The 25,349-nt window shown below is 38.4% G+C and overlaps 1 protein-coding gene across 1 annotated transcript; it reads right to left on the bottom strand.

Annotated features, from left to right (window-relative positions):
• Nucleotides 1–4,004: 4,004 nt before the first annotated feature.
• On the bottom strand, nt 4,005–23,100 carry LOC134539651 (uncharacterized). The gene is made up of 3 exons (XM_063381838.1): nt 22,463–23,100; nt 8,085–8,145; nt 4,005–4,913 (listed from the first exon to the last, which is right to left on the bottom strand). Exons 1-3 carry the CDS (start codon nt 23,083–23,085, stop codon nt 4,215–4,217), a joined length of 1,383 nt encoding a protein of 460 aa, XP_063237908.1. The 5' UTR covers nt 23,086–23,100; the 3' UTR covers nt 4,005–4,214.
• Between the last annotated feature and the right edge of the window lie 2,249 nt (nt 23,101–25,349).

Here is a 25,349-nt window from a genome sequence, read left to right on the forward strand (position 1 = left end):
GGTGGATACTCGTACGTGGACGCCGAGGGCAAGCTGCAGTCCGTCTCCTACACCGCCGACCCCGTGAACGGCTTCCGAGTGGCCGCCACCAACCTGCCCAAGGCTCCCGCCCCTGTGGAGTCGGCGCCACTGGTGGCCCCCGAGCCCGTGCAGGACACCCCTGAGGTGGCGGCCGCCAAGGCTGCCCACCTGGCCGCCCTGGCCGGCGTGCCGACGCCCCTGGCGGCTCCCGAGCCCGTCAAGGACACCCCTGAGGTGGCAGCTGCCAAGGCCGAGCACCTGGCCGCCGTGGAGAGGGCTGCTGTGGCCGCAGCTGCCGCCCCCGAGGTGCCGCTGTCGCTGTACTCCGGCCTGCCGCTCGGCGCCGGCTTCGCCTACTCCAGCGTGGCCCCCGAGCCCTACCTGTACCGCGCCGCGCCCTGGTGGTGACCGGCCGCCGCGACTGCGACTGCGACTTGTGACCGGCGACTGGTGACTGCGGTCTTCATGTCTGACTGCCTGTGTGTTATTCTGTGATGTATTATTATTTGTATAATAATTTGTTTAAATTTTTAATAAAAATTTTAATTTCAAATTAATTTTGTTTGTTAAATTTTATTTTTGTTTTTAAAATATTTTTTTTTGTTATAAGTTAGTTGATTGTTTTGTCAATTAAATGAACTAATTAACTTTATTTTGTAGTTTTATTAGGAACGGATAAGCTTCACTACAACATATTAGAAGTCTATGAGGAATTCTATACATTTATATTACATCATTACATATTTGGTACCATTTAATATATTCTTGCCTTTTTTAATATGTATTTGTCTTAAGGGGAATATATAATTAGGTCAATTCAATTTCTCGATATTATCTTTGGTTTTTATAAATTAATTGGTTAGCCTTGTACTGGTACCTACAATAGTTAACAGAACACAAAACAATATATTTTTCTCTGTTTTTTTCTTTGACCGACGCTTGTTAACGACACTGAGTTTTGCTTGTAGCTACTGTGATAACGGGCTTTTTACATAATAAACTGAACTTAATGAAATAGTAATATTGAAAATAGAATATGTGGTACCACTAGCTTAGTTCACAATTTTAGGTCATTTTCGATCTATATTATCATCTAGATGAACTGTAGCACGTAACCCTTCAGCTACAATTTCCAATTCTTAAACCGATACACAGCAGAAGCGGCCAATGAATTTTGTTTTTCATGTTTGTTAATCTATTTACTTACATTTCTTCATATAAGTATACACTAACACTGAATAACAACATAGTTATACATAATTTTGTTGTTAACAAAATACATATAAATATCCCACAAATAAATTAGTTCTTAACTAAGATATTGTTTTTAGTTAGAATTTCAAAAATAATTTTTAAAGCTTGTTTATTGGAATTATATGAAAATCTACTAATATACTGTTTCCTTATTTTTAGGTGTTCTGATAAATGATTTTTAAGAGTGCAACATGGATTAACCATTAATTCTTTTAAGATGCAAAAACTTGTTTTTAGTCAAAATAATACTCATACGTTTTATTTTTACTAGCACGTTTCCAAGCAAATATTGCAATGTGAAAAAAAATTTAGACCAGGGAAAATATTTTTTAATCAAAGTTAAAACATATTCAGCCCTCAACAACCGAAACATGAAAATTTCTCTATCATAACTCCTCTGAGTTCACTCACGCCTTTTGGTCACAGAGTAAAAGAGAGAAAGACTGATTTGTGCCTTTTTGTAATGTACTACATTAACATTTTCTTACGAGTTTCCGACATCATAATATTCAGGGTATTATTTTGGTAAATGGGCCTCTACTCTAGTTTACCAAACCTGAAACAGTTAACCTCCAAACGCAAACACCAAACCCCATTCTAACCCAAACAAACATCATTCAGTACAAACGAACCAGTAGTGAATTATAATTCTTTTTTAAAAGAAACTGAAAAATAAATCATTCTTGCATTATCCAAGTTCGCTTCAATTATATTTTGATGGCGTATCTAATTTCTTCAGTATATTGCTAACTGTAGTTCTGGTTGTGCTGAGGTTCTGGTTGCTTGTAAGAATTTTCGGTTAATGTTTCGCATTCTTAATTTTTCACAATTTTGGTTGAATGCTTGTCGTTCGCGGTATCCCATAATAGCATAATACAGTTAACATTACAACATTTATCCTCCAAGATAGCTTTTTTTTTATATTTTGCTTACCATTTTGTCTCTTCTCCTGGACGTTTTGACCATGTGACCATTAGACAGGGCCTACAAAGCTCCTATGTGAATTTATGCCTATGCTCTCACCAACCTCTCAAAAAAAGCACCAACACTTTTGATTTGAAGGTGTGCTTTGTTTTTGAGCGAAAAAAAAAATTGTTTTCCGGTAACGTAAAACCCGTTATGCTGCATATTTTAATACTAAATGGCAATGAAGCTACTTAATTTTAGTTAATAGAAATTATCAATTTTGTTATGGACATATATAAATCAATTCAAAAATGGGGTTACACTGTTTCACTTGATTTAGTAATTTCATTTTTGGCAAATGTTTACAGTATTACACATTGTAGGTATACTTTGGTCATTTTTGTTGATAGATACATAGAAAATTCTTATAGAATTGTTTCAAAAATCGAAAATGGGACGGATATTTAATTTGGTGGGAGTTATAAAAACAAACCTCCCAAATACGAGGTACAATTGAAAAAAAAATTACTAGCCTATGTAAAACATTAAATAAAATACGCCCTGTATGGCCGTAAAATTAAAATTGTTGAGTACGAAGTTTAAAATGTAATTTAACAAAATGAAAACACTAAACATTGAACACGTCTGTATTGGTTATTTGTAGAGACCAGAAAAATTCGCGGATTCATTTAGCGATAGGCTAGAAGCCAAACTCGTTTACCTACACGCTGCTTCTGTAATTGGACCGCAATTTGTCTGAAGGACTTCGAGCCAATGGAAAACCGTCAATAACAGAAGTATCGAATTGCAAGACTCTCAAATGACAGGTCTCAACAAGTCATTAGCCAATGAGTAGGTGACATGGGCCCAAGTACAAAGAGGACTGTGGAGTCTACCTTAGATGTCATTAAAGCCGCAAAGTTTTACAGTCCCCAGTTATTAGAATTAGTATGCAAAATATAGGATCTAATACAACTAATTTTTTTTTGTTTCATTACGTATTGTTTAGTGGTTTTAAATTCCGTACAAGTAAATCATAGTTGACGTTCAGACATAGATTTCGCTTTAACGTTCAACCTCCGTAGAGTAGTTGTGAATGTATTTACATTTCCAGTTAAACCACTCAAGCATAACAGCAAAAAACGTACGTAATACGACAATTTTGGAAACTCTTGCCAATTATCATTGGTGAATTCGAGACAATTTACTTCATTGCTTTCAAGCTATTCTCCACTCCACGCCGTTAGATGCCACTAATGTAATTGTTATCATGCATTTAAATACATTGTATAAAAAATGTAGGCAAACTTTGCTGACATCAATTGTCTTGCGTATTTCTTACAAGTTTCCCATATTGTCAATATAACATTATTTGATAGCAGTTCTGATGAATGCGTGGATTCAAGTATGGACAGTTTGAATACAAAACTATTGATTCTACCCATACTTAAGCCCTGAACAAAAACCAGATAATGACAATAGAATAAACAAAAGATCGTCTATCAGCCGATCATAATTCATAACACATTCTGAGGATTATGAAGTTAATATTATCGCAAAAAATTTTTTTAAAAGTAACACCAATGACAAAAAATTTAACAATAACTACTGCAGTAGAACATAAACGAACTGAACTGTAACATTAGGAAATTACCCCTATTCTTATAAAATGTTTAGTGATTAAAAAATTCCTATCACTTAAAGGAAAAGAATTTTTGAAGGATGTTTGCAAAAGTAGGCTGAATAGAAAGAATTAATTAAACCTAATTCTAGTAAGAAAAAAATTGTTTATGTAAACAAAAATGTATTTCGAAACAAATATGATACAAAATAATACATCACAGAGTATCATACATAAACAGACTTCAGATTTAAAGACACAGGAAAAGGCAGCTGCATAAAAGTATAAATGTTTGGCGCCTCCAGTCACAGTTACTGGTCACCAGATACTAGTCACTGGTCGCCAGTCGCAGTCACCAGATACCAGTCACCAGTCGCCGGTCACAAGTCGCAGTCGCAGTCGCGGCGGCCGGTCACCACCAGGGCGCGGCGCGGTACAGGTAGGGCTCGGGGGCCACGCTGGAGTAGGCGAAGCCGGCGCCGAGCGGCAGGCCGGAGTACAGCGACAGCGGCACCTCGGGGGCGGCAGCTGCGGCCACAGCAGCCCTCTCCACGGCGGCCAGGTGCTCGGCCTTGGCAGCTGCCACCTCAGGGGTGTCCTTGACGGGCTCGGGAGCCGCCAGGGGCGTCGGCACGCCGGCCAGGGCGGCCAGGTGGGCAGCCTTGGCGGCCGCCACCTCAGGGGTGTCCTGCACGGGCTCGGGGGCCACCAGTGGCGCCGAATCCACAGGGGCGGGAGCCTTGGGCAGGTTGGTGGCGGCCACTCGGAAGCCGTTCACGGGGTCGGCGGTGTAGGAGACGGACTGCAGCTTGCCCTCGGCGTCCACGTACGAGTATCCACCGCGGGTGACGCCGTCCCAGGACTTCACCTCGCTCTTGGCTGACGGACCGCCGGCGTAGCCATAGCTGTACTGTCCCAGCGCGTCCTGGGCGTGGTACTGCGTGGAGAGCGAGTAGGGGTAGCCGAGGTAGCCGGGGCGAGCTAGGGCCAGAGCCACCAGCGACAACAGTACTGCCTGCAGGTAGAGCACACACATCATTACTATTATAACTGCTAGAGCGAGTAGGGGTAGCCGAGGTAGCCGGGGCGAGCTAGGGCCACAGCCACCAGCGACAACAGTACTGCCTGCAGGTCAGAGCACACACATCATTACTATTATAACTGCTAGAGCGAGTAGGGGTAGCCGAGGTAGCCGGGGCGAGCTAGGGCCACAGCCACCAGCGACAACAGTACTGCCTGCAGGTCAGAGCACACACATCATTACTATTATAACTGCTAGAGCGAGTAGGGGTAGCCGAGGTAGCCGGGGCGAGCTAGGGCCACAGCCACCAGCGACAACAGTACTGCCTGCAGGTCAGAGCACACACATCATTACTATTATAACTGCTAGAGCGAGTAGGGGTAGCCGAGGTAGCCGGGGCGAGCTAGGGCCACAGCCACCAGCGACAACAGTACTGCCTGCAGGTCAGAGCACACACATCATTACTATTATAACTGCTAGAGCGAGTAGGGGTAGCCGAGGTAGCCGGGGCGAGCTAGGGCCAGAGCCACCAGCGACAACAGTACTGCCTGCAGGTCAGAGCACACACATCATTACTATTATAACTGCTAGAGGGAGTAGGGGTAGCCGAGGTAGCCGGGGCGAGCTAGGGCCAGAGCCACCAGCGACAACAGTACTGCATGCAGGTCAGAGCACACACATCATTACTATTATAACTGCTAGAGCGAGTAGGGGTAGCCGAGGTAGCCGGGGCGAGCTAGGGCCAGAGCCACCAGCGACAACAGTACTGCCTGCAGGTAGAGCACACACATCATTACTATTATAACTGCTAGAGCGAGTAGGGGTAGCCGAGGTAGCCGGGGCGAGCTAGGGCCAGAGCCACCAGCGACAACAGTACTGCCTGCAGGTAGAGCACATACATCATTACTATTATAAGTGCTAGAGCGAGTAGGGGTAGCCGAGGTAGCCGGGGCGAGCTAGGGCCAGAGCCACTAGTGACAACAGTACTGCCTGCAAGTAGAGCACACACATCATTACTATTATAACTGCTAGAGCGAGTAGGGGTAGCCGAGGTAGCCGGGGCGAGCTAGGGCCAGAGCCACCAGCGACAACAGTACTGCCTGCAGGTAGAGCACATACATCATTACTATTATAACTGCTAGAGCGAGTAGGGGTAGCCGAGGTAGCCGGGGCGAGCTAGGGCCAGAGCCACCAGCGATAACAGTACTGCCTGCAGGTAGAGCACACACATCATTACTATTATAACTGCTAGAGCGAGTAGGGGTAGCCGAGGTAGCCGGGGCGAGCTATAAGGCCAGACATTTATGGTGTTTGTTTGAAGCATTGGCATGTACATTATAGTGTTCTGTCTTTGTTTGCATAGATGAAGAATGCAAACTTATTTTTTTATGTCAACATTTAATAAAATGTCTACAAATATAATCCGGCGTACCCGGAGGTCCGGATTAAAGACGGGCGGATGGACATGGTTTTACTGTACCCTCACATCTCGTTATATTCATTGCCAGTCTGGCGTTTCTTAGTCGGCAGCTTTATCAAAAAGAAGCTTGAAGAGTATTTGGTGTTATAAAGATGTGGTTTTAGCAGCATAGAAGACACAGCCGATGTGGTTGTGCATTACATTGGCGATAGCTCTTGAGATACGATAGTAGCAGCCAAATTATCATCCAATGAAAATAAAACATCGCGTTTATCAATGCGTGTAATATAAATTTAAAAGTGATAGTGCCAACGAGTACTAATTGTTAATAATTTACAATTTATTTTAACAGCGGACTTTTTTTTAATTCTATAGATACCAGGCACTTTGATTTTCTACGCAACTGTTGTGGGCAAAATTAAAATGATATAACTCGTTTCAGGTACTGCGTGTAGAAACGTATTGGCGTGCAGTCAGTCTTCATAAAGTAGGTAACAACTTGTCCGACAATTTAGTCAAATTTATTCCATAATATCGTTGTATATCAGTTTTATACGGCTGCGAGATGACTGAATGTGTTGATGTTGATATAATACTAATTATTTAAATTGCAGTGCAACCCAATCATTGGGTTGATTTGTGTCACATGTTTTCATGTCAATTTCTCAATTTTAACTGGTGCAATGCCAGCGAGAACTTGAAAGCGCATTGGCAAAACGATTACCTCCAGAGGTTGAAAGAATATAAAGCAGCAAAACCCTCTTATGTAAATGTAAACACGATTTTCTCAATGTCTTGCTTCTGACTTTAGAAAAACTAACCTAAGGCTAGTGACCTCATAATGTGTTTTGTATAATTATATTAACTGAAATGAATAACAAAAATTATATATTTATATATAAAGTTACTTCATTGATAAATAAACGTAATTAGTTTCATCTTCGTACAATTTAAATTTTATTTTCAGTAAGAACTATCACTAAGTAGCCATCTTATATTGGCGATACTTAAATTATATAATTAAATTTTTCAAAATGATTATTTTAATTAAAACGTGATCAAATTATTCGAGGTTAACTTAAATCATGGACAGTAAAAGAAATGATTCAAGCATGATAAAATAGTTAATCTACTCGGAAATCAGCTGTTTGTCAATTGTAATCTATGATCCGTAGTCATGATAGTAAATGCTTCAATCACATGGAATGGCTCAATATTATGTCATACATGGAAGTAAACAAGTCAAAACAGGTACCACGTGAACTACGCTAAATTTCAAGAATGTTATTTGACTCACACATCACAGCAAAAGCATAATTCAACACCGACATGGCGCTAGCGAGTGGAACTAGCGGAGAGAAAAAAAAAACCCACTAAAAACTTTCAAAAATGCCCACGTCACGATTTGTAGACGCAATTAATTTCTGCGTGTTGATAAGGTGCAACGCGGTGTGCGGGGGTGAGAGAGAGAAAAAACTGGCTATGGTAAAAATAATTCCATGCCGAAATATTTACTAGTTGGTGATAAAATTCTACGAAACCCACTTTCTATCTTCGATTTTAATTCCAATAATACACAAGAAATTTGCATACAGTCAAATAACATAATTGAGAAATATTTAAAAAAAAATTTATGATTGGTTATCAAAGTGCTAAAAAAAAAAATTCTCTGTATTTCTGTAATTCTATATTATTGTGTGCGGTTTTCCACTGCATCCTGGTTTGTTTGCCGGATCCCCCAAGTACTCAATACTCTGAGCTGTTTGAGGAGTGTTTGAGCGCGAGTGGGAGCGGGTGGGTGCGTGTGGCGTGCTGCCTACCCGTCCAGGGGCGACACTCACCAGGGTGCTCATGCTGCGGTGTCTAGCGCTGCTGGTGGTCCAGTACTCGCTAGGGATGCGCCTGAGTGGTGTCTGCCGCCGCGCCCCGCCGCTTATATACCCGGCTCCCCCCTCCTCCAGCTCTCCTCCCTCCCCCTACCAACCTCCCGACGCGGCGAGACATCGCACCGGGCAACTCGAACGCAGCCCCGCCCCGAACTCTCGCTAACGACGAGCGATTAATATGTATAGCACCCTGGCGACACCGCGCAGACTCTCAAGGGCGATTTTAATAACGGACTGTTAAGTATCCGTCGCTTTCACCGCGCATTCCGGTGACACTCAGGTGTATTCTTCTCACCCACTTGCGAGCATCAACAATTTTTTTTTTTTTAATATTAATCCTAAATTTACGCAGAATACTTGGTTACAAATCATCCAGTGATATTCGTAAATTTACAATTTATCTTTTAAAAAAAATTACAGTACTGAGTTAGCTTGTTTCGTAACAATAATAATCGTATTATACAAACAATATTGAAAATCTTGTTGAATAACAGCAAAAAAAAAAAATTCCTTTCACGGCGACACTGAGTGAAACCTGCAGCATCGTAACTTATTTTTTTTTTAAATTTTAATCTCAAATTTACGAATATCGCTGGTTACAAACTATCCAGTGAAATTCGTAAATTTACAGTTTACCTTCGAAAATTTACAGTACTGAGTTAGCTGGTTTTGTAACAATAATAATTGTACAATACTAAAAATACATTAAAAATTTTTTTTTTCCTTTCACGCTTTGTGTTTACCCTGTTTACAACGAAGCTCGAAACTCAAAGTCGACGGAGATCCAGTAATACGAGATTAAGAAGAACACTTCCATTAATTTCAGGCTCATTCTTCGTTGTTTAGTCCCTGAAATTTACTGTAATTTCTGACGGTGTACTTGGTTATCGTTCTAAATAACCGCCACTTCTATCCGCAGGTTTCGGCCTCTGGTGACCACGATTGGCAAGGCGTCGCGGTCGTACATCGAGGGTCGTGGGTTCAGAACCTAACAGTTTAGATCAGCAGAGAGTCTGTGCCGTATCGGCTCGGAGCCCAGTACAAATATTGGAGGTCCCGCTGACCTGACCCTATGTGTGTGAACGTGTGACGAAAATATCCTATCATTCAACTTGTCTTCACGATGTACAAAAACTGACTCGTCTAAGTTGTCACTATAATAATGGTGGTGATGACTTACTCCAAACTTGGATGTTCTTTTAAAATTACCAAAAAATGGTGCTTATTAGCTTAACAAAATTTTTTATTGCAGGTTATTACATTAAATTTGATGTCAAACTTTATGTCACTGTTCTAGCCGGAGTCAGTTTATTAACTGTGAACTTCAGGTGGACATAATTTGACTACTGTCATTCAAATAACAAGAAGTAGTAATTGCTCAGCTTAGTCTTCAGCTTGAAGCACGTTGATATGGTTTCGAGCGATGCGGCAGGGTTCAACGGGTTTGAAAGGTCTCTCTGAATTTGACATGGGTAAAATCAGATGTTCACAATTCCCTAGGTTCTAATCTTCCTATCGCTCGTGCAGGGCTCCGAGGATTCGGAGACCCTCACATACACGAACGACGTCTTTACTCCTTCAATGGAGGACCTCTTCTCCTTATTTACTTCTAAAAGAAACTTCTATCGTTCAGTTTGTTGTGGCGACCAAGGAAAAAGGCTGCTAAGAGTTCTGACTGAAGACTGAATTCATAACGATTTGGATGAATGAAACGATCTAATAAACTGTGCTTGGTGCATGAAAATAATAAAACGGCATATTCAACTAAATATAGTTATATGTAGATGAGACCTAAGAAAAAACCAAATTAATGAGACTAGCTGCAATAAGATGTGGTATTACCAGGTAGCTTTAGTTTACCGTTTATACATAGATCATTAGATCAAAACTTAAATTAATTAAAAATAATAGTTATAATAATAAAATATGAGAACAATAAATGTAAACATGCTCATTGTTTACAACACCAAATAATTTTTACACACATACATATGTATTATAGATAATTAGCTAACTTTAAGCCAGACTTAATAACAATCATGGTAGAACATCAATGTAAAAGGAATACGTGAGCTCAATTTGCAACAAGATGCATAGTGTGCCCTATAGAATTTACCTTTATTTTTGCTTAAAAAAATAATTCTAAAGGTTAAATTTACGTCATATTTTGTTGGAAAATTATCTTAATTGTGTCAAACGAATTAAGTTGTTAAGAAATCTGTTATATTCATTGCAAATGGGCTTCATTTGATTTCCTTCCTCTTTCCTAAGCAGACATGTTATCTAATGAAAGTGATTAATTAACAAATATGCATATAAAATAATTGAAACAGTTTTAACTAGCTAAATTGTTACACCTATCACAATGCAAATATAACTACTTGCAAGCTTACGGCAGTCTGAAACTAACTGGATTCTTGCCAGTGACAGCATGGAGTAAAAAATTGTTTTTAAATAACTATTCAAATTAGGATAATTGGTTAGTTGCTTGCTAAACACGTTAAACTTAATCAACTTTCGTTAATAAATTTATATTGTGATATTCAAAGAGGATCTATATCATTCCAGTATTCATTAAACGGGATAAATTAAGCTCAGGATTACCTAAATACATTATCATCTTTATGATTAAAATTAATTTCATCACATTAGTTAACATTAATAACAGAGAGTAGCTATTTATAGTAATAATTTTTTCACTTTTATATTATTTTTTGTTTTTTCCTCTAAAGTAATATAAGATTGAAATAATTAATTACTTGTCTTAATATTCATTAACTTGGGATGAGTGTACATCTGTACTTGACTGTGCTTAGCTTAATATATGAAAAGTTGCGGACAGTTAAAACTTTAAAATGTTGATTTAATCGAAGATTTCATATTATTTTTGATAATAATTCATTCTGCATACATTTATAATTATAAGCAACCAAAAGAAATGATTTTTCGCCTATTGAATGGCTCCAATGGGTTTAGTTAATTTTTTGCTGCTCTGAGTATTTTTTTTAAATAAACCTTCAAAAAGAAACATAAAATGACCGGAAATAAAATGCCTACTCTTACGGCTTCGCTCAGGTGGATTTCAAGAGAGTGATTGTATTGCAACATTGTGAGAAAAATATGTGATGTATTCCAAACATCCTGAACTTCGGAAACAAAACTATACTAATATTATAAAGCTGAAGAGTTTGTTTGTTTTGTTTGTTTGAACGCGCTAATTTCAGGAACCACTGGTCCGATTTGAAAAAGTCTTTCAGTGTTGGGTAGTACATTTATCGAGGAAGGCTATAGGCTATATTATATTATCAATAACATTAGGGATCTTTACTAAAAGTCCAATTTAGAATCAAATGCGTTGGACGGGGTTAGATACAACATGCAGTAAACGTACGAAGTGTGTGTTGACAATGCCGCAGGCGCTAGACGTTTATTTCCTATTGCCTATTAACATTGTTGCCACGCACTAGATGCCTTATCATTCTTAATTTTCCCATACAAGTAAAAAACACCCGTGTGATATTAACAACGAAGCAATCAGTACCCTCATAAGAGTTCAATTAGTATTTAAATTCTTTTTATCACTTTAAATCGCAAACCTATTGTTTTTTTCCTCTCTCTGTGTTTAATTAGTTTTTTTTTCTTTTACCAGAATTGTTTTTAATTAATTTTAATTTTTCGGACCATCAATAATTTTCCTCTCCCTTTACAATTCTGACAAGGACTTGTATATATATATATATATATATATATATATATATATATAAGCGAAATACCACTCACTGACTCACTCATCACGAGATCTCTAAGTATACACCCGATTGACTTGAAATTTAGCATAGTTACTCATTTTATGATGTAGACGCTCACTAAGAACGGATTCTGCGGAAATCCGATCCCAAGGGGAGTTTCGGGGGCGTAATATATAAAAATTTCCAGTTTTTGGTAGGAAATCACCATGGCAACGGATGTTGCTTTGTTGATGCTTCATTCGTCTCTATGGCAACGACTATTTCATTGTTAGTGCAGTCCTCATCACCGTTGAAATTTTGCGGGTACTTTAAATATCAAAATTGCCCTTTTTTTTCAAGTATAGGTATATATTTTACAGACTTGAAACTTCACAGTAATGTTCCTTATGTTACGCAGGATGACATTTTGCGAAAATTAGATCCATAGGGTGGTTAAAACCAGGCAACAGTGGGTACTTTGCATGAGAACAGGATTTTGCATTGTTCGTGCCTTCTGCGTCTCCATGGCAACGGGCATCGCGCGGCAGTGGCGTACCCACAAGGAGGGGCATGTATAATGAGCGGCGCAAGAGTGATCTGCCTGTAGACTGCCGTAGCGAAGTACGGGTACATCAGTTGTACGTTGCGTACACGAGTCGGGAAACTATCGGTGCTATTCATTTTTTCTCCGGTTCATTATACAGCATTGTAATAAATTTCACTGAGTTTTTTTTATTTACCATTACTGTAAATGGGAGATGTGGCTTAATTTTTTTCCATTAGTATAGCCGTACGAAGCCGGGTCGGGCAGCTAGTGTAATAATATATCAGGTGTTTATCGAAAAGATTCCTTCATAGAAAAATTTTCAGACGAACGTTTTTAAAAAGTGCTTGTATAAAAGTAACATTTATTTTCAATGTCCAAATTTCTTGTATTACATTTAATTTGTTCGGAAATATATTCAACATTAATAAATTCAAACAAACCTCAATTAAGGAGAGAATTTTATAATAATGGTAAAATATCATTTATGGAAAGACTTTCGTAGTTATTGAATGTTAACTGATATTATCAATTAAACTTTACGTTGATTTTTGATTATTAAATAAAACTTCCCCCCGTTTCACACCCTTAAAGTAACCCTTAACATATTTCTAACTTCAGAAATGACTAACTTCCATACAAATTTTCATCTTTTATTGAACCCTGTTAGGGAAAGAATTTTCAAAAATCCTTTCTTAGTGCTCATCTACGTTGTATAAGAAAATTCTGTGAAAAACTTCATGTTTCTAGACCCGCGGGTATAAGCTGTGCGTTCTCTGTCTGTCAGTCAGTGTCAAGAATTTTATTCATTATATTACTTCATTGTATAAACTTACTTAGGTGGAAAAATATTGCTTCAACACACACGCATACACGCCTACTAACACATATACATTCATAAAATCATACATATATATTTATTCATTCATAAAGAATATTTCTGAAATCGCCCGACCAACCTGGTATGCAGGTTAACCGGGAGGGGGGGGGGGGAATGTTGCAAACATATTTACTACTTATGATCTGAAGTGCTTATCCAGGTTTCTACGTCTTTGAATTTGTATCTGAACTTCTTGTTTACCTCAAATAAAAAAAGATAGAACATATTAAAGATAGAACACCAAGAATCTGAATATTGTGTTCAACCGAACAAAGTTCAACCACTACCGCAAATCATGTTGCTGTCGTAAAATAAGTTGAATGAGCAACAGGTGGCAATACATATATATATATTTAAATTATTTAAATGAAAAATGTTTTTAGGCATGTAGGAACATTGTAACCGAATATGTGCTCAGTGAAAGTATACAATTTTAAATTATTGTTTTTTTAATGGTTTAAACTAGAGATGGGTCAAATCCCATCCTAATCCCGAATTTGAATTCCAAAGAGTATTTAGAATACAGCCCTCGAATCCGAATCTAGGTCTCAAAAGTCAAAAATAAAATAATGTACAAGAAATTAAAAAATATTAACTATGATGCGCTGTAACATTCAACAATTTACAAGTTTGTTTCACAAAATATGCTTCCAGAATCGTTACATCTAGCAATTTTATTAATATGATTACAGTCAGAAGTGAACTATCTTGGGATATCGTAACAGGTTAGGTATAAAGAAAAATAATTGGCCTAGTAAAATTCAGATATTTTCAGTAATACAATTTTTATTTTTTTATTCCTTCTCCTCAAATGTTAATCTTTAGAATACTAAATATTTGATAGTATTTGAGTATTCGAGGGTTAAATTAAACATTATCATCAAACACGAGGTCGTTAGTGCGAAACAACAAACCCAGCATACAGATGGATTGGTTCAGGAAAAATCGAAGAAATTCCGAAGACAAGATGAATGGACTAAGATTGAAGGCCGGGTCATTCCTTATGCAGGTTCACCACGATAAAATAAAGTGCTTCTCAAGACTGGTTCACACTTTCATGATTGGAGATGAACCATTGGATTATCTTTGTAAGTAAAAAAAAAAATGTAAATTTTCGTTCGTTCAAAATCTTAAATCGTCGAAAGTTCACCGATTGTTTTGAAATTTTGACACAAAGTTGAATTTTAATCCGTGCTTGCTTTTACATACCTGTGTCACACCTGTGACAAACAAAAATATAGATAAAAATACAGATAGGTAAAAATATATATAAAGTAATGTTTGTGTGTTCTTCCTCTGTTTTTTAATGTTAAATACACAGATAGAAAGATATAGGCATGGATATAGAGATATATAAAGGAATATAGTAATAGAGACCGGGAGATTTGCAGATATGCAGAGAGATATAGAAAGAAAGAGAGAGGGATATATATAGATGTATAGAGAGATGTAGAGATATATAGATAGGGAGATGGTTTGAGATATATGTAGAAACACAGATAAATTAAGATATATAGAAATAGAGGTGTATAGAGAAATAAGGTGATATTTATAGAAAGGGCCTATATAGAGATAAAGATAGAGATAGAGATAGAGAGAGATGCTTTGTATATGTGTACCTACTTCAAACAAATTACAAAAAAAATTGTGTGCTTTCTCTTTACTTTTTTTTTTACATTTAACCAGAAAGCCACAGCAACGCGTGGCCGGGCACAGCTAGTTGCAAATAAAAGAGAAAGTATTAAATACGGAACATCCAGCTTCTGTATAATGTTCAACTGATAAAAGTTTTAAAATGAACTTAAAACTTTTCAGTGATGTAAAATGGTTTCATTGAAAGAAACGTGATTAACAACGCGTCAAAAAAGGTTTGGTGAAATAACGGCATTATCCACAGTTACTTAAACGAAATATTTTAAGACAGCGACAAGATTTGCGATTGTTGTAGAACTCTTACTGTAATATATTTTCTTGATAAGTGATTAGCAGATTCACTTTGTGTTACGAACAATTATAGTGAGTGATACAGAAATCTGGCTGCCAACGCCCATCAAAACCTGGTATACAAGCGTGATATGTTAAACAGAAAAAAAAAAATTCTGTCCTTTTACAAAATATTCCTTTTGGAAGTCAGTTGTCAAGAAATAGTTTATGAAATACAAGCCATATATTTTAACTTTGTACAACACATGACTATGGTAATTTTTGCTTATGTGAAATTCTTTTTTTTCCAAGATAATATTGAGTATTTCTTACAAAAATTGGCGCGTAATTTTGTATTTTAATTGATTTTAAATCCAAACATAAATTTTGAACAATGGAAAAGATATTCTAATACTCAACGATTTGATCTTATTTTGTTTTACCGTGAATAATAATGTTCGCAGTTAATGCTGGAAAACAATTCATATGATGGTTTCCAAATAACTTGAACTGTTATAGATACTGGGAAAACACAAAGCATAAATGCCTAGGTAAGAATACGAAACAAGCATTACCGTTACCAATATTTTGTTGCGATACAGTTTTCATGTAAATGTACATAATTCAAAATATCTGTAATTTTACATGAATATTTCGGTTCCATTTATAAAAAAATAATTACAGTGTATATTATCCACTACGTCACAAGGAAAATGCAAGTCCAGTTCTTAATCAAATGAAGAGATTTTAATGACCTTCTGACAGTAAGGGAAACAGGGCATTTGAGTTTTGAATTTTTTATTTATTTTCTGGTTTATTATATTAATAGGAAAATTACAAGTCTATGCTTAATGTAAGTCATAGGAAACCTTAATAGTTATTTGATACGTGCTGAATAATTTTATATTTATGGTCGCAGTAATCTTTACAGTCTATTCATACATACATTTTAAACGTGGTCGTGAATTATATAATGAGAAGGGGGTCAGACCAAATTATTTGCCCCGGGTCTTTAGTTTCTCTCATTGGCTCTGGTTGACAGATTGATCCAGTTTATTTTAAGCAAGGCAAGAAGACACCGCCGTTGACAAGTATATGGGGAAACATTAAAGATTTTTTTTTTTTTTACCTTAAACGGTTTAAAATTTTGTCACTTTGAATTTTACGTCGAAAAACGCTAGCGCGTGTTTCACCACGAACTATTTTATCCGAGAAATTTTTTTTATTCATTTAATTGTTTAACTTGAAAAATAACCCATCGTGGTTCAAGACGGATAACTTATTTCCTTGACACTTTAATTTTTTTTTTTTAAACATTACGATTTCCGAAATATTTGTTAGCTACTCCTATTTCCTACCTCATTAAGTTTATCAGAAAAAGACCGAGGTTTAAATATTTTATCTCCATTAATTGAGAAAATTGAGATGAAGTTCGTGACAGAACGTTAATGACACAACATCTTAATGATTTGTTATTTTAAATAGATTAAATTTCTTGATGTCTGTTGGTGATATCAGCCCTTAGTATGTTACTACTAGTTTTTAGTAATGAACAATAACTGATCGTTGAAGAAAAAAAAGTTTATGCATTCTTCCTGAAAAAAACTCATTATGTTTGCGTGTACCAGGTCGACGAGGATCCTTGGAGTTGAGAAGATTAAAAACAAGTGACGTCATGGTGTCACATCAACTCTTCTAAGACTGCAATGCGCTTCGAGCCATTTGCATATCGTCTCGGTGCTGATAATTATGAATCGCGTCGGGTGGTCTCGGATCTAACCCGTAACCATCGCGACCCGTAACCACATGAGTGACCTAGGCCTTCCGAGAATGTGCGTGTTGGAGGGGGTGTGTGGGGGGGGGGAAGGGGGAAATAAGCGAGAAGTGTCAAGAGGCGAGTCGGTCGATAACTCACAGTCTGAAATAATGGCCACGGTTCTGGACACAAGCTGCCTTGTCAACTGTCTTAAAACAAGGCTAGTAACAAATTGTCATAATCTAAATACGAAATAGAGAGGAGGGGGGGGGCTGTAATAAATTAAACACTCCTCCTACTATGGAAAGTTGTCAATCAAGCCCGGCATTTTGATTCGAAATGCACAGTTTTGTATTAGCTTTAACACCGAATACGTTTAGCATAAATTTTCTTCCGCCATCCATTAGCTCTCAACAAGGTCCAGAAGAGGTAATATATGCTGAACACGAACAAAATGCGTCTTTACACATTGAAGTCGATGAAAACGCGAACGCGGGCTATTAGTTGACTTTCTTTATTTAAGTTATATAAAATGTTATACTTCTCGTGTTTTAGTTAATGTTCTTGTAATGGAGGCACAATTCCGTAATGGCAGTGATAAATTTCCTGACAAAATTTCGCGACTGGTCTTTTCTTAGATTGTTCACGTTTCGTTGATTAAATTCGCGGTAGCAATAAAGCATAATTATAATTCATAAATGACTTACACAAGTCAAGTAGTCACCACTAATTCATTTTATATTTCACACACACACGCTTGTATTCTCAACTCTTATATACATTTGCAAAGGGATAAATGTATTTTACTTGGTTTTTCCATAAATTTATTTTCAGACACAATATATTACCAAACATTATAAAACCAAAAAGTTAACAACACGTGTATTATATACTATGCAATATTAAATAAAAATACATACCTATACAAACTAAGTATTTAGGAACTTGAGAATTCTCTTTGATTATTTGAAAGATACGTCCTTAAGTAAAACGTCTTTGGGTTTCTTAATTAGTAAAGTAATCTTATTTATTTCCGATCTGAATTTACATTGAGTACTTGTAGTATATATTTATTAATTTTAAGGTAAATATGTTGCAATTAAAATGCGTAAGGTTGCGCGATGAGCTTTATTTATATAAAACTCCTTAATCCAAACAATAATATTAATAATGTAAGTAGTGAATACTCGCTGAAATAAATGAAAGTATTAAAAATTAAATAATATTATAGTTTATCTCTTAACGTTTTTATTTAAAAAATGAACGAATTTTTTTGGTAAATATAAGATGTTGCACTTCTAGCATTATGCAATTTTTAACCTATTATAAAGTCAAGAATTAAATCCAATGCCCTAACTTTTTAATTAAGCTGTTTTAAGTGTATATGAATATGAATCTATCAATTTGTTAAATAAGTTAAATGAATGTTGAAGGCCCACAAAAATGAAATTTTAAAAAATCCCTGCCTTCTTAGTGGAATAATTGTGATACAGCTTAAAGACTTATCTAATTACACATGCTTCCGAAGTGATGATCGAACTCACGAATACTAAGTTAGAACTAAGTTACGCTAAACACTACAAGATGATGCATTGGAATTATGTTTTTGATTCTAAACCGACTTTTTAATTTAATTTAAAATGTCTGCATACATGTACTAACTCAGGAATAGATGTCATCTTTTTATCAGTGCATTACTTTACAGGTTTCATATAAGCCTGTATAAGGCACTAACATGATCATAAGTATTAAGGGCGTTTCCAGTAAGCTTAAGTGATTCCAATAAACGAAAAACTCAAAAATTAACATTTTATGTTTGACAGAAATATATGTTGTAAACAATTTTAAAACACGCGTTTGATTTAATAGCCCAAGGAACTTCAAGAGCTAAACAGGAGTGCATTAGATATATACAGCACAAGTCAGAATCCATACCACAAACTTCGGCTCGATACGAAAAAAGTTATAACATACAAACGACTTATGATATAAAGTGTTTCCTAAGGCTGGTATAAGTCTTTGATATTGGAGATGAACCACTTTTTTAATGTAAACAATAGGGAAGGCAGTAAGATGGAAAATTAAGCGCCTGGAGAATGTTTTGCTAAACAAATTTTAACATCCACCAATAAACTTGTCACTACTGTAAAATGGTTTTATTTAAACATTTGGGAAATCATATTAATTTTCCATAAAGTTTTCTTACCCCTAATGATATAAAATAAATAACTGTACAACAGGGAAAGTTTTCCGGTGGTTGTACCAGCCTCGGGAAACATTTCATAACATAAGTTGTATATGATTCCAACATACATTTTTTGTGATGAACTTGCAGCTAAATTTTGTCTGCTGAGTTCTGACTTATCTGTATACGAGTTGTCACTGTATTTTTTAAATAATTTTACAGGGCCGAAATTTTTTTCATATACTTTATATAAAAAAGCTTAAGTTGTTTTTGTTATATGCAAAAGACATAACGGTCATATTTAATGGACAGAGATATTTTAAATGAATGTAGTTCAGCAACTTACTTTGGTCAACCACCGGTTGTACTTGCTGACTGGTACGAATATCCTTAGGATAATTTTATAACAGAGTTTCTGTTACAGCTATATGAATTTAAACAGTGAAAATTGTAGTTAAAGATTCATTTATTTAAATTAAGAAATTCTAGACTTTTTAAAAGCCAACGATGAACTACATATTTATAAGCTAAGATAACAAGAGTAAAAAAATATATTTTTATATTTTTGGTCATGTATATATTAAAACATTGGATACAAAAGACAGAATTTTTTATTTCATTTTGAAATAAGATCATTTTTATGAAAAAAAAAATCCAAGTGTTATAATTATTTGCCTTTTGAGGTAAGATTGATGTGAACTATATGTAATTCAAAAGTTGTGTCCATAATATTCTACAAACATTAATATTTGTAGGATAATAGCAAGCATATTTAATGATGCATAGGAAAAACACACAAAAAAATAATTATTTTAAATTTTCGTAATTGTGCTTTATATGCTCAGACACAGAGAAAAGGGACAAATACACTATGACTGCAGATTTTTATCGAAAAATACCAAATTCTTGGCTTGAACAAATATTAACCTTAAATTTTAAAAGTAAAATAAAAACCTAAATATACACATGTATCTTACAAACAGATGCTTGGTGTATTATAAATGTATTTAGTTTTGCAAATGTAACCAAATATTTAGGAGGGTATGTGTTGAATTTTTAACAGTGAATTTATAAACGCAGAAGAATAGTTGGTTTTCGTATCACGTTTGTTCCACTTTTAACTACAATTTTCTCATACTTTCTAGGGATTTCTAACAATTTAAAGATACGAACAGGTTAAACCGCAATTATTTGGTTAAGGAGGACAGGAAGGTTAGTAAAATAAGTAATTAAAAATAGTTTGAAATCTTATTAAAATGTTTTTTATTCCCAATTTTGAGACGGCGGGATGTCGGCAATCAGTTCGAAGTCAATAAGAAGTCAATAAAATAACAGACAGAGAAATACCAAAATGTGAGCGGGTTTTATAGTACTCGCCAGTGATGCGTAAACATGTGACCTCGGTAAAAAGCAATTTCATGTGTTCTCATGTTGTTCATGTTGCAAATGAACTAACTTATGGTGGGAACTCGGTCACGAAATTTAAACTAATATTCTTTAAAATAATGCCGAGCATGGCAAATATGCTGGTGAATAAAATATTCGCCTTTCAAGTACGAAAGAAAATTTCTAGACGCACATCATACCCTTACTTTCTGCACTCGCCGCTAGAATTCGCTGCCTGACCCGTAAACGTTGCTTGCCACCATCATGCACAGAAAACAGCACCAAACATATGGAAATATTAATTCATTAAAAACGGCTCTAATAAAATACTCAAAAAATCCTAAACCCCGGCTTGGGACCTGGTATTCACCAAGGACTTTTATTAAAATACTGTCCATCTTGTAAAAATTTACTAAAAAGCTAATAATATGAAGTTAAGGCATTACTAACATTTTAACCGGAAACATTCTTAAAACACATATTATTATAATGCTAAGTTAATGCATGCGTATTTGTTTTTGCTTAAAGGATTAAAATTGGTCTATAAATACTTTCTACAAAAAAACCTTAACCTTACTGAGCTAATTCAACATTATTTTTATTATATTATTATGTCATTAAAAAGTAATAAATAAACAATTAGAAATGGTTAAGATAAAAGCGAAAACGACTTGAAAAAATCTAAAACATGTCTTTGGACTTGATTTTTGACAATGACTTTTATTAAAATACACTCAATCTTGTTAAAATTCATTAAACAGTTAACACTATAAAGATTACGCACAATTCAGTAGTTATACATTTATGGCATTTGTAAAATAGTAACTTGAAACATTTTGAAACTAAGAATATATTAGTGTATTTGTTTTTACTTAATTGACTGAAATCAGTTTGCAATAATTACTACAACAAATATTAATCTTACTTAGCTGATTGAATATAATTATCATAACATATTTTTATATTAAATTTAAAAAAATGACAAAGTACTTTTCCCAGTGACATATTTGAATCACATCTCTTGAGGTTAAGAACAGCGCGCTCTACCACTGTGCTACTAAGCCTATTGGTATTTTAAAAGGAATATATATATATATATATTATAATCATTGTAAAACAGTTTAATTAAATATTTTAAGAAATATTTTTACTTTTTACTATGAATATTTTAGTTTAACAAATGTATACTATCATAGTTGCTTGGCTTATGAGTTTTGTATATATATATAATTCGCCTACAAACAATGGCCACGAAAGTCTGAGATCTTTAATATACCAGGATAACTCCACAGACATAAAATTTCATTTGGCACACGAATACGTTTGGTATGTCACTTAATATTTACGAATGTAACTAAATACGTGTTTATGTTGCTAAACGTGGGTATGCCATCTTGGTTACACATTCCCGTTCATTGGATTATGTTCCAATTGTTATAAATTACTTCTCCTTATGCAGTATAACGAAACTTAAGATATTTACACGTCAAAAATAACCCAATGTAACAAAAATGAGAAAGATTAATCGAGAAGTAGGAAATGTTACTAAAAAATGCGAATTTTAATGAAAACTAGACATTATCCATCAAGATGTGTATTATTATGATAAAAATTATATTTTTTAGACCCAAAAATATAATTCTAAACACAATTGTGAAAGTATATATGGTACTATAACGAAAATACAATTAAAACAGGATAAATAATTGTAAATACAATTTTAAATATCAAAACAATATTTATTGAATGTAAATTTACAATAATGTACAAACAGTAAAATACATCACAGAGAACAACACAGGCAGTCGGAATCAAAGACACCACAAGAGGGAGCGAAGAGCAGGTATGGCAGTTTTAGCGTTTCTAGTCACCAGTCACCCGATACTAGTCGCCGGTCGCCAGTCGCAGTCGCAGTCGCGGCGGCCGGTCACCACCAGGGCGCGGCGCGGTACAGGTAGGGCTCGGGGGCCACGCTGGAGTAGGCGAAGCCGGCGCCGAGCGGCAGGCCGGAGTACAGCGACAGCGGCACCTCGGGGGCGGCAGCTGCGGCCACAGCAGCCCTCTCCACGGCGGCCAGGTGCTCGGCCTTGGCAGCTGCCACCTCAGGGGTGTCCTTGACGGGCTCGGGAGCCGCCAGGGGCGTCGGCACGCCGGCCAGGGCGGCCAGGTGGGCAGCCTTGGCGGCCGCCACCTCAGGGGTGTCCTGCACGGGCTCGGGGGCCACCAGTGGCGCCGACTCCACAGGGGCGGGAGCCTTGGGCAGGTTGGTGGCGGCCACTCGGAAGCCGTTCACGGGGTCGGCGGTGTAGGAGACGGACTGCAGCTTGCCCTCGGCGTCCACGTACGAGTATCCACCGCGGGTGACGCCGTCCCAGGACTTCACCTCGCTCTTGGCTGACGGACCGCCGGCGTAGCCATAGCTGTACTGTCCCAGCGCGTCCTGGGCGTGGTACTGCGTGGAGAGCGAGTAGGGGTAGCCGAGGTAGCCGGGGCGAGCTAGGGCCAGAGCCACCAGCGACAACAGTACTGCCTGCAGGTAGAGCACACACATCATTACTATTATAACTGCTAGAGCGAGTAGGGGTAGCCGAGGTAGCCGGGGCGAGCTAGGCCCAGAGCCACCAGCGACAACAGTACTGCCTGCAGGTAGAGCACACACATCATTACTATTATAACTGCTAGAGCGAGTAGGGGTAGCCGAGGTAGCCGGGGCGAGCTAGGGCCACAGCCACCAGCGACAACAGTACTGCCTGCAGGTCAGAGCACACACGTCATTACTATTATAACTGCTAGAGCGAGTAGGGGTAGCCGAGGTAGCCGGGGCGAGCTAGGGCCAGAGCCACCAGCTACAACAGTACTGCCTGCAGGTAGAGCACACACATCATTACTATTATAACTGCTAGAGCGAGTAGGGGTAGCCGAGGTAGCCGGGGCGAGCTAGGGCCAGAGCCACCAGCGACAACAGTACTGCCTGCAGGTAGAGCACATACATCATTACTATTATAAGTGCTAGAGCGAGTAGGGGTAGCCGAGGTAGCCGGGGCGAGCTAGGGCCACAGCCACCAGCGACAACAGTACTGCCTGCAGGTCAGAGCACACACGTCATTACTATTATAACTGCTAGAGCGAGTAGGGGTAGCCGAGGTAGCCGGGGCGAGCTAGGGCCACAGCCACCAGCGACAACAGTACTGCCTGCAGGTAGAGCACATACATCATTACTATTATAACTGCTAGAGCGAGTAGGGGTAGCCGAGGTAGCCGGGGCGAGCTAGGGCCAGAGCCACCAGCGACAACAGTACTGCCTGCAGGTAGAGCACACACATCATTACTATTATAACTGCTAGAGCGAGTAGGGGTAGCCGAGGTAGCCGGGGCGAGCTAGGGCCACAGCCACCAGCGACAACAGTACTGCCTGCAGGTAGAGCACATACATCATTACTATTATAACTGCTAGAGCGAGTAGGGGTAGCCGAGGTAGCCGGGGCGAGCTAGGGCCAGAGCCACCAGCGACAACAGTACTGCCTGCAAGTAGAGCACACACATCATTACTATTATAACTGCTAGAGCGAGTAGGGGTAGCCGAGGTAGCCGGGGCGAGCTAGGGCCAGAGCCACCAGCGACAACAGTACTGCCTACAGGTGGAGCACACACATCATTACTATTATAACTGCTAGAGCGAGTAGGGGTAGCCGAGGTAGCCGGGGCGAGCTAGGGCCACAGCCACCAGCGACAACAGTACTGCCTGCAGGTAGAGCACATACATCATTACTATTATAACTGCTAGAGCGAGTAGGGGTAGCCGAGGTAGCCGGGGCGAGCTAGGGCCAGAGCCACCAGCGACAACAGTACTGCCTGCATGTAGAGCACACAAATCATTACTATTATAACTGCTAGAGCGAGTAGGGGTAGCCGAGGTAGCCGGGGCGAGCTAGGGCCACAGCCACCAGCGACAACAGTACTGCCTGCAGGTAGAGCACATACATCATTACTATTATAACTGCTAGAGCGAGTAGGGGTAGCCGAGGTAGCCGGGGCGAGCTAGGGCCAGAGCCACCAGCGACAACAGTACTGCCTGCAAGTAGAGCACACACATCATTACTATTATAACTGCTAGAGCGAGTAGGGGTAGCCGAGGTAGCCGGGGCGAGCTAGGGCCAGAGCCACCAGCGACAACAGTACTGCCTACAGGTGGAGCACACACATCATTACTATTATAACTGCTAGAGCGAGTAGGGGTAGCCGAGGTAGCCGGGGCGAGCTAGGGCCAGAGCCACCAGCGACAACAGTACTGCCTGCATGTAGAGCACACACATCATTACTATTATAACTGCTAGAGCGAGTAGGGGTAGCCGAGGTAGCCGGGGCGAGCTAGGGCCAGAGCCACCAGCGACAACAGTACTGCCTGCATGTAGAGCACACACATCATTACTATTATAACTGCTAGAGCGAGTAGGGGTAGCCGAGGTAGCCGGGGCGAGCTAGGGCCAGAGCCACCAGCGACAACAGTACTGCCTGCATGTAGAGCACACAAATCATTACTATTATAACTGCTAGAGCGAGTAGGGGTAGCCGAGGTAGCCGGGGCGAGCTAGGGCCAGAGCCACCAGCGACAACAGTACTGCCTGCATGTAGAGCACATACATCATTACTATTATAACTGCTAGAGCGAGTAGGGGTAGCCGAGGTAGCCGGGGCGAGCTAGGGCCAGAGCCACCAGCTACAACAGTACTGCCTGCAGGTAGAGCACACACATCATTACTATTATAACTGCTAGAGCGAGTAGGGGTAGCCGAGGTAGCCGGGGCGAGCTAGGGCCAG

This window comes from Bacillus rossius, chromosome 15 (genome assembly GCF_032445375.1).
Source record: "Bacillus rossius redtenbacheri isolate Brsri chromosome 15, Brsri_v3, whole genome shotgun sequence".
NCBI lineage: Eukaryota > Metazoa > Arthropoda > Insecta > Phasmatodea > Bacillidae > Bacillus > Bacillus rossius.

Bases quoted from the DNA above. Each gene is read 5' to 3' on its own strand.
- LOC134539651 (XM_063381838.1), bottom strand. From the start codon at position 23,085: ATGATGTGTGTGCTCTACCTGCAGGCAGTACTGTTGTCGCTGGTGGCT. The intron at 8,146-22,462 runs GTGACCGGCCGC...GACACCACTCAG, and splicing joins TACCGCGCCGCGCCCTGGTG to GCGCATCCCTAGCGAGTACT. The intron at 4,914-8,084 runs GTGAGTGTCGCC...AGTACTGTTGTC, and splicing joins ACCGCAGCATGAGCACCCTG to GCTGGTGGCTGTGGCCCTAG.